This window comes from Vigna radiata, chromosome 11, assembly GCF_000741045.1.
Source record: "Vigna radiata var. radiata cultivar VC1973A chromosome 11, Vradiata_ver6, whole genome shotgun sequence".
Lineage (NCBI taxonomy): Eukaryota > Viridiplantae > Streptophyta > Magnoliopsida > Fabales > Fabaceae > Vigna > Vigna radiata.
In genome coordinates this window covers 15,029,429-15,038,412 of record NC_028361.1, presented here as the reverse complement: position 1 = coordinate 15,038,412, position 8,984 = coordinate 15,029,429, and the positions used below count along the sequence as shown (strand labels likewise).

General features: G+C 33.7%; 1 protein-coding gene across 1 annotated transcript; it reads left to right on the top strand.

Moving 5' to 3' along the window:
* Positions 1-1,786: 1,786 nt before the first annotated feature.
* Positions 1,787-8,732, top strand: LOC106776806 (alpha-amylase 3, chloroplastic). Its single transcript, XM_022775929.1, has 13 exons — positions 1,787-2,181; positions 2,729-2,859; positions 3,008-3,062; positions 3,157-3,279; positions 3,416-3,536; positions 3,680-4,029; positions 4,449-5,194; positions 5,305-5,494; positions 5,732-5,838; positions 6,505-6,754; positions 7,416-7,538; positions 7,765-7,932; positions 8,523-8,732. Exons 1-13 carry the CDS (start codon positions 1,918-1,920, stop codon positions 8,685-8,687), a joined length of 2,793 nt encoding a protein of 930 aa, XP_022631650.1. The 5' UTR covers positions 1,787-1,917; the 3' UTR covers positions 8,688-8,732.
* The last annotated feature ends 252 nt before the right edge of the window (positions 8,733-8,984 follow it).

The window sequence follows — 8,984 nt, the reverse complement described above, 5'->3', positions numbered from 1 at the left end:
ATAACTATTATAATAATAAAAATTATATTTTAATAATTATTAAGAAATAAACGTATATTAAATAATTTTAAAATTTTAAAATAAATTAGATTATTATTANATTTAAAATGAAATTTAAAAAATTTATAAAAAAAATTGTATAGATTTTAAAGTCTATTAAAATATAGGATGAGAGAGAAAAAAATTAGAAGGGTGTAGGTTGACTTTAATAAGAAAGAGAAAAAGTTAGAGNGNTGCAGAATGACTTTATGAAGAAAGAAAAAATATTAAAATAATATTAAGGTTAAAATGGTAATTTTTGGAGGTACAGGATGAAAGCTTGGAGGTGGAGGATGAAACACCCATCAAATTTTACACTAATTCTCACAAGCTTTACCTCTAAATCCATTTTCAACTACCTTCAAATCCACTCAAATAAAAAACAAATTATCCTAAAATCACCACAAATCCACTTAATCACTCTCCCTCAAATCATCTCTCTCAATCACTCCCAAGTGAACACACCCTTGATCTTATTTAACCTATGCATAATTCTAAAATATGTTTTGGATAAATTTTCAAAAAATGTATAAAGTATTTCGATAATTTTTGTCCATCAAATACTTATCACGAAAAGCGTAGGGTGCAGAAAGAAAATACTTATCACGATCGAATTAAGAGAATGATATTCCATAACACCCAATATATGTTTGACTAAATTAAGATATTAGCATAATGGAACCTTTAAATAAACACAAATTAAAGTGATGAAACATCAAACATTTAGGCACAAACTATAGATGTATAGGAATAGCAAATGTTAAAGGGCATTTTCTTTTTCCACCCCTACTTTTGTTGTCTACCTTATATAATAAATTTATTAAAATATTTTGTTTCCATTTAAATAAAATAACACTAGTGAAAAAACTAAATTTCATAACAATTTATTATGGCAAATAAAATTCACTTATCATATTTAATTGACGATAATATTTTTATAACAAAAGTAATCATTATTATAATTGGTAAAATGAGATTTTTCATAATAAATATGATTTATTACGATAAATTTCCACTACGTTTTACGTAATTATGACGATAAAGTATTTATTATAAAAAAATCATTTTATTTGTCATAAATAATCCTGTATGCATTAATATATTCACTCTCGTTTAAATGATTTTCTTATCACATAGATTAACTAGTAGAAGAAAACATTGTAATAATAATAATATGTAATGTTGTTATTGTCCATTTAAGTTTGCAATAATTAGGAAGAATGAAATAGAAAAGAATATAAAAAGATTATTTTAATAGAAAAAAAAAGAGAAATAAGAAGGGCATAACAATGATTAAATTTCAATGGATGCAAAGGAAAAGAACGGTGTATGAGACATTCAAGAATGTTATGTGTCTTATGCCCTACAACTCAAAATATATGATTACAACTTAGAATATTAATAACTATTAGTATATGTCGTCATCCAACATTCCATCACGTGATCTGGTTCGTTGGTTTCACGTCAGAGTTTAATTAATTCTCCAAATTACGGTTCAGAAAACTCTACATTCATTTTCATAAGATAATATCATCACAATCAGAATTAATAAATGGTTGTTGCTTCCAACATGACACTTTCAAATAACTGCATCTTTTAAGTAACTTTTCCATGGCTAAAACTGCTCTGCAAACTTTTCCATGGTCTTTAAAAATTGGGTTTTGAGATAAAAAAATAATGTAAATAAATCACAGAATAGAAATAGGAGGAACCTATTCTGGGATTCTTTTGGAAGAAAATTTTGAATCCAATGGTGTGGAGAGAACACGTCAAAAGAGACCAACAACAACTTTGTCAAAGGCCAATGCGACCACCTTACTTTGTTTCTTTCATATTTTTCTTCTTCTTCTTCCCATTTTCTTGTAAAGCAAAACAGCCATGTCTACCGTTGCATTAGAACCTTTCATCCACCTTTGCTCCAGAAAACCTTCGTTTCATAGCCGTAAACCGATCTCACTGAGACCCTTCTTTCTGCCCACGTGCTCCTCCAATCTCAATGATGCATCCTTCATCTTCCACCACCAACCTCGTAGGACTCTGTCTCCCGTGCATGCAGCTTCAGTTACAGACACCCCTACCCTCCACCCCCTTCAATGCCCTCAGACCAGCACCAGCACTTTCGCGATCGACCGAACCCAAATGGTCTCAACTTTCCCTTCCCATTTTATATGTTTGGATATATGTGACATGGTTGATAGATAATCATGTCTCCTAAGCAAGAAGTCCTAGGTTGAACTCTGGCAATGTGAATAAAATAACATATGTTGGAATATGTGAACTCCTTGGGCAGACCCTAGTAGCTGGGGAATATCATGCATTTACGCAGAAAAATATACATGGATATATCACCTTGTTTGGTTTCATGACAGAGCTGGGGAATACCCAAGAGGGAAAAGCTTTGATTTTTATTATTTTAAGGAACAAGTTTGGATGAAAGAAGTAGTTGGGTGTTTTTTTTTTTTTTTTTTTCTTGTTAATAACAAAAAGGTTGAAACTTTTGATCAACCTTTATCAATTTGGTCATTGAAATCTTCGTTTTTTGTTGGGTGTGGCGTGTGGTGGGGGTTATAAGGGAATCACCATGCATGCAAGACAAAAAAGGTGTTTTTATTTTAATTTTGTTTTGTTATGTGTTTACGCAATTAAACTGTTTGGCATTGATGGGGTTCTTTGCGATGGAACAATTTAGGCGAAGGGAAAGATTTTTGTGAGATTAGATCACGGAAAGGATTTGAAGGATTGGGAGCTTACGGTGGGCTGCAATCTACCTGGAAAATGGATTCTTCACTGGGGAGTTACCCTTGTTCAAGATGTTGGAAGGTACATCAAGCTAAAACAACATGCTTGAGCTCTCTTTGATTCTGGCTTTGAACTTCTTTGTTATTTTTTAGTTGATATCATTACAGATCTTAATATTAACAATCCAACTAATTTTATGTATAATTATAACGTAAGCTTGATCCTCCAGGGAATGGGATCAACCTCCTCTTGATATGATACCCCCTGGATCTGTTCCTATAAAGGTAGACAAAAAGCTTCATGAGTTGCCATGATCAATATGGCGCATATTCACATTGCCATGCAGAAAGATTAAGTTGGAAGTGAATAATATTTCAGGACTATGCAGTAGAGACCCCTTTGAAGAAGTCATCCTTATCTGCAGAAGGAGATACGCTTCATGAAGTCAGGATTGGCCTAAGACCTAAATTTGGAATTTCAGCAATTCATTTTGTTCTCAAGGTTTATTTCTAACAATTGCCACTTGATAATGCTCAAAGAGAAGGCATTGATTCTAAGAATCCTTTGACTGAACATTGTTCCTCCCTTTTGTAATTTCTTTCTGCTTCCCAATTGGGTGTACCTGTTGCTCATTCAGGATGAGGAAACTGGAGATTGGTACAAAAACGAAAGTAAAGATTTCGTGGTTTCTTTGGTGGACTGCATTAAGGCGGATTCGGTTATAAATGAACCTAAAAGAGGCTTTGATTTTTGGCCAGGTTTTTCAAATCGTTAACACAGTAGTTCATTTGCTTCAGTAAAAAAGTCTCTCTTGTTTCTCATAATGCTCTGGGAGTGTCAAATAAATCATAATCATGTGATAAACAGTCAAAGATTTGTGATTATATTTCTTCTATCACAGGGAATTTGGGGCAATTATCTAGAATGTTCTCCAAGTTAAAAGCTGACGAAAATAGAAGTAATGAATCCAGAGTTCCAGAAGGAGAAAACAATAAACCAGAAGGTTTCTATGAGGAAGTGTATGTGACAAAGAAGATTTTAGTTAGTAACTCTGTCAGTGTCTCCACCAAGAAATGCTTTGAGTCTGGGGCAGTTAAGGACATTTTATATTTTGAAACTGATCTACCTGGAGATGTTGTCCTTCACTGGGGAGTTTGTAGGGATGATTCAAGAAGGTGGGAAGTTCCACCTCCTCCTCATCCACCAGGAACAGTACCATTTAAAGACAGGGCCTTGAGAACTCAATTATTGGTACAGAACTCACTAATCTGTCTTTTATTCTCCTTTACGTTTTGTAACTTATGTTAGAAATTAAATGTCCTTCATGCCTAATAGCAACCAAGTTACGTGTAACTTCTTCCTCCATGGGTTTTTTTGTGCTGTGTGTCTTCAAAATATACTGCAGAAGACAACACCAAAAAATCCTGAAGAAAATCTGAACTCATGGTATTCAAATTTGGATTCACCCAACAATTCTTCTGAGAGCTTTTTTACTTGCTCAGCTCCTCCCCCTTCTCTCTTTTGGTTCTCTTATTTTGGTTAGGATATATAGGTACAATATTGTAGTCAATGCCTATCTTTGTGTTTTATGATATAGAAACCTCTAATACCAAATACTCCATCAACAAAGAAGATATAGACACTCATTACTTACTCTTCCCTTTTTGCAGCCTAGACACGATGGAAAAGGATCTTCAGCACAAATCACTTTAGAAGAAGAATTTTCAGGACTTGTTTTTGTTATTAAGCAAAATGAAAATACTTGGTTCAAGTACTCGGGAAATGACTTTTATGTTCCCCTCTCAAGTTCTAGCAACTTGCTTAATATTGGCAACAAAGAGGATGTGTCAGAAGGTGTGCAGATTGAAAAGCCCAGTCAGCAAAATTCTTTCTTTGCATTTACTGATACAGTAGCCTATGAAATAAGAAATTTGGTCACAGACAACTCCTCTGAGAAGAAACAAAAGAGAAAATCTAAAAAGGTGCAACAAAGCATTTTTGAAGAAATTGAAAGGCTGGCTGCTGAAGCCTATAATATATTCAGGAACTCCATTCCAGGTTTCTCTAGGCCAACTACTGCAGAACCTAAAGCAACCAATTTGGAACCTGAGAAAACTGTTGCGGTACCTGAGAAAACTGTTGTGGAACCTGAGAAAACTGTTGTGGAAGCAACTAATGTTGCTGAGACACTGTCCATGGAGCCAAAAATATGCTCAGCGACAGGTACAGGGTATGAAATATTATGCCAAGGGTTTAACTGGGAATCTCATGTATCTGGCAGATGGTACATTGAGCTTAAAGAAGTAGCTTCAGAACTAGCATCAATTGGTTTCACTGTGGTCTGGTTACCACCACCTACAGAGTCTGTTTCACCTGAAGGATACATGCCGAAGGATTTATATAATTTAAATTCCAGGTACTTGATTAGATGCGGTCTAATTCTTTTACTGTAGTTGAAGTGAATCTTATAATAATTAGGTAAAAGGTTCAATGGTTACAATTTTTCCTTTTGAAAATAAATATCAGATATGGAAACATGGATGAACTCAAAGATTTGGTGAAAGAATTTCATGAAGTTGGGATCAAAGTTCTAGGAGATGCTGTTTTAAATCACCGCTGTGCACATTATCAGAATAAGAATGGTGTTTGGAACATATTTGGAGGGTATCTTGACTGGGATGATAGTGCAGTTGTTTCGGACGATCCACATTTTCAGGTTTGTCTGTGAAGGTTTTGGATAATTGCTGTGTTCTTGTTCTTTGAACCAATAACATTAGTCATAAAGTAAAGCAAAACAAGATAGATAAAAGTTTTACTTTTTCTCTAACATAGTTCATTTTTAGGGTTCAAGTTCATCCCTTTCTATTATGTTTCATTGAGAATTTTAACACTCATACTTTTTACTTTCTGGGTGAACCTGAAAAAAATACTTAATATCCTGTCTAACATACAGGGTAGGGGCAACACGAGTAGTGGAGATAGTTTTCACGCTGCTCCAAACATTGATCATTCACAGGAGTTTGTGAGAAAAGATCTCAAAGAATGGTTATGCTGGTTGAGGTTGATATTTTTAGACTCAAATTTTCTTCAGCTTATCATTAACAAAAAATTGTGGTCAGGAAAATGCATCCAATCAGTTTGTGACTAAATCATTGGTTCTAATTATTGAGACTAATGGTTTTTGTTGCCAAGATGGTTATGCTGGAGACCTAGAGCATAGATTAAAACCGTCTAAAAAATTTGTAAACTTTCATGTTTGATGCTTTATGTTTCGGACTTTATTCTGACTGTTAGTTGTGTTGCACTTGACTTGGCAACTACCACAATGACTAACAATAGATATTTGTCTCGTACGGAATTTGTAAGTTATAGCTACCACAATGACATTTTGATGCTAGAACAAGTTATAGCTGTTTGAGACCAAGCTGGTTTATTATCATCATCATACATTCTGTGTAGTTGTCTTTGTCTTTGTTATGACATCTCCTGGCAGTAAAGGATGCCAGCTTATCTATCAGTAGACACTGGACAAATTTATCATGTGTTCTGTGCTAGTTGTATATTGGTTATTAAAGACTCATTTTATGCAAAATCCATGTAATTTGTCTGCACATGGAAATGTTCAAATATTCACATGGAACTCTCAAGAGCTTTATCGTGTGATAATGGCTGAATATAGTGTCTTATAGAATTGTTTACTTCTCTAATCCTGTATGTGACCTTCAGGAAAGAAATTGGATATGATGGATGGAGGCTTGACTTTGTGAGAGGATTTTGGGGTGGTTATGTAAAGGACTACATAGAGGCAAGTGAACCTTATTTTTCTGTGGGAGAGTACTGGGATTCTCTCAGTTATACAAATGGTGAAACTGATCATAATCAAGATGCTCATAGGCAGAGAATAGTTGACTGGATCAATGCTACCAATGGTAACTCTAGTGCATTTGATGTTACAACAAAAGGGATTCTTCACACTGTAAGCATTAATTCTGGCACATCTTTTTCAAAGCATTTGTTCAAGTTTGCATATTCAATGTAACAAGTCAAAGAATTTTGAAATTAAGCTAGTTTCATTTATTTGATGGAGTTCATAGACATTTTCTGGGTGAGTAAAGACAGTACACTATTGGGTTTCTGGAGTTTTTTTTTTTTTTTTTTTTTTTTTTTTTTTATATTGTATTGATATTTAATTCTACTGTTATATATCAAGTTTTGACTCTTCTGTGGAAAGACATGTATATGAGGAAGAACATATAGCACTCATGGATTTGGCTCCTTGACAGTGAGGATGCATATAAAATAAGAAAATAAAGCTATATTTACCCATGATTTAAAATAGGTTAAATTTATAGGACTCTGTAATTTAAGTTCAGGGTGAATGTATACTTACTTTCCTGAAGTGAGGATGTTCACTTTAAAGAATGAAATGCACTTGCAATTATTGATTAAGAAATAAACTTTGTTAATAATTAGAATAAAATCAAATGAATGCAACATATAATGGTATAAAGCCTCTAAATTTATTTTCCAACTAAACCTGTACTTGTTGCAAGAAAACACAGATGTGCTTACTATAAAACGGTTGCATTTCCCATTTATTATTTAACATTGAAATGTTAAATTATTTCTGAATATAGGCACTGGAAAAGTGTGAATATTGGAGATTGTCAGATGTGAAGGGAAAGCCTCCAGGTGTTATTGGATGGTGGCCTTCTCGTGCTGTTACCTTTATAGAGAATCATGACACTGGTTCTACTCAGGTTTGAATTTCCTCATTCTAAATTTATCATGCTACATCCTGACACTTTAACTGAGTTTAATTTCGTTGAAAACATTTATGGCCAACAATTTCTCACAGAAAAGGTTGTTCAATCTCTCTTAAAAATAATGCCAGCAGTATAATTGCATATTTCAAATTGGACATTTTTCTTTGAATTTCTTCTGACTGTTTATTCAGATAGACATTTTTCATATGTTCTTTTGCAGGGTCATTGGAGATTTCCCAGTGGAAAAGAAATGATAGGATATGCTTACATTCTTACTCACCCAGGAACTCCATCAGTCTTTTATGACCACATTTTCTCTCACTACAAAACTGAAATAGCAAGTCTGATATCTCTCAGAAAGAGGAACGGGATCCACTGCAGGAGTACAGTAAGTATCTGTGTACCAAATCTAGTATTGTGTAAGCATTTTCAGGGTGGAAGAATGAGAATGAACTTTTTTCTTATCATACTAAAGCAAAATAATGTTGGTTCGCAACATACAATAAGAGTTAAACCAATCACTCAAAAATCACAATGCAAAATGATAAATGACATTCCATAATGTGCATCCACCGGTGGAGATTGAAACGCAAGAATCGTGATTAGATTCTCTTGATTGTTTCATATGGAAACTACTACGTTTGCTGGTTTATATTTTTCATGATTGTCTTTTTCAAAATGTAATGATATTCTTGGAAAATTGATAAGCGTGCCATTCTTTCATTAGATGCATGTTGTTCTTGAAGGTACTTGTATTGCATCTAGAAACACACGGATAACTATAATACAACTATCAGCTTCTTAAAATCACACCCGAGACATAGAACAAACACACTAGCAGTGTAGATTTTGCATCAAAGTCCATACTTGGAATGCATTCTAGTCTTCCATAATGGGTTCAAAATACGCATTAATGTACTACGAAACATAAATGTTTTATATCATTGGAGTACTAACTTTGAAACTTTCTTGCTCTAGATTCAAATTAGCAAAGCAGAAAGGGATGTTTATGCAGCCATCATTGACGAAAAAGTTGCTGTGAAGATCGGACCAGGACATTTTAAGCCATCAAGTGGCTCCCTTAAATGGTCATTAGCTATTAAGGGAAAAGACTACGAAATTTGGGAAGCATCGCAACCATAGTATAGTCATTACTAATTAATACTTTATATACATCTCTCTCTCTCTCTCTCTCTCTCTCTCTCTCTCTATATATATATATATATATATATATATATATATATATATATATATATATATATATGTATGTATGTATGTACAATCTCCACCATGCATGTCCCCTTCTCTTACTATGGCAGGCTTCTATTGAAGTGAGTTGTGCCAAGTAGTTGCTTAATGTATATATAGGCTTTGTAGTCATGGCAAACATCAAGTGATAATAGTTATGTTTAGTAATATTCTCATTTTTTTTCTCGGAAA

Excerpts from the sequence above, each read along its gene's own strand:
- LOC106776806 (XM_022775929.1), top strand. The coding sequence starts at position 1,918 with ATGTCTACCGTTGCATTAGAACCTTTCATCCACCTTTGCTCCAGAAAA. Across the intron at positions 3,063-3,156 it reads CTGGATCTGTTCCTATAAAG|GACTATGCAGTAGAGACCCC; the intron begins GTAGACAAAAAG and ends ATAATATTTCAG. Across the intron at positions 3,280-3,415 it reads CAATTCATTTTGTTCTCAAG|GATGAGGAAACTGGAGATTG; the intron begins GTTTATTTCTAA and ends TTGCTCATTCAG.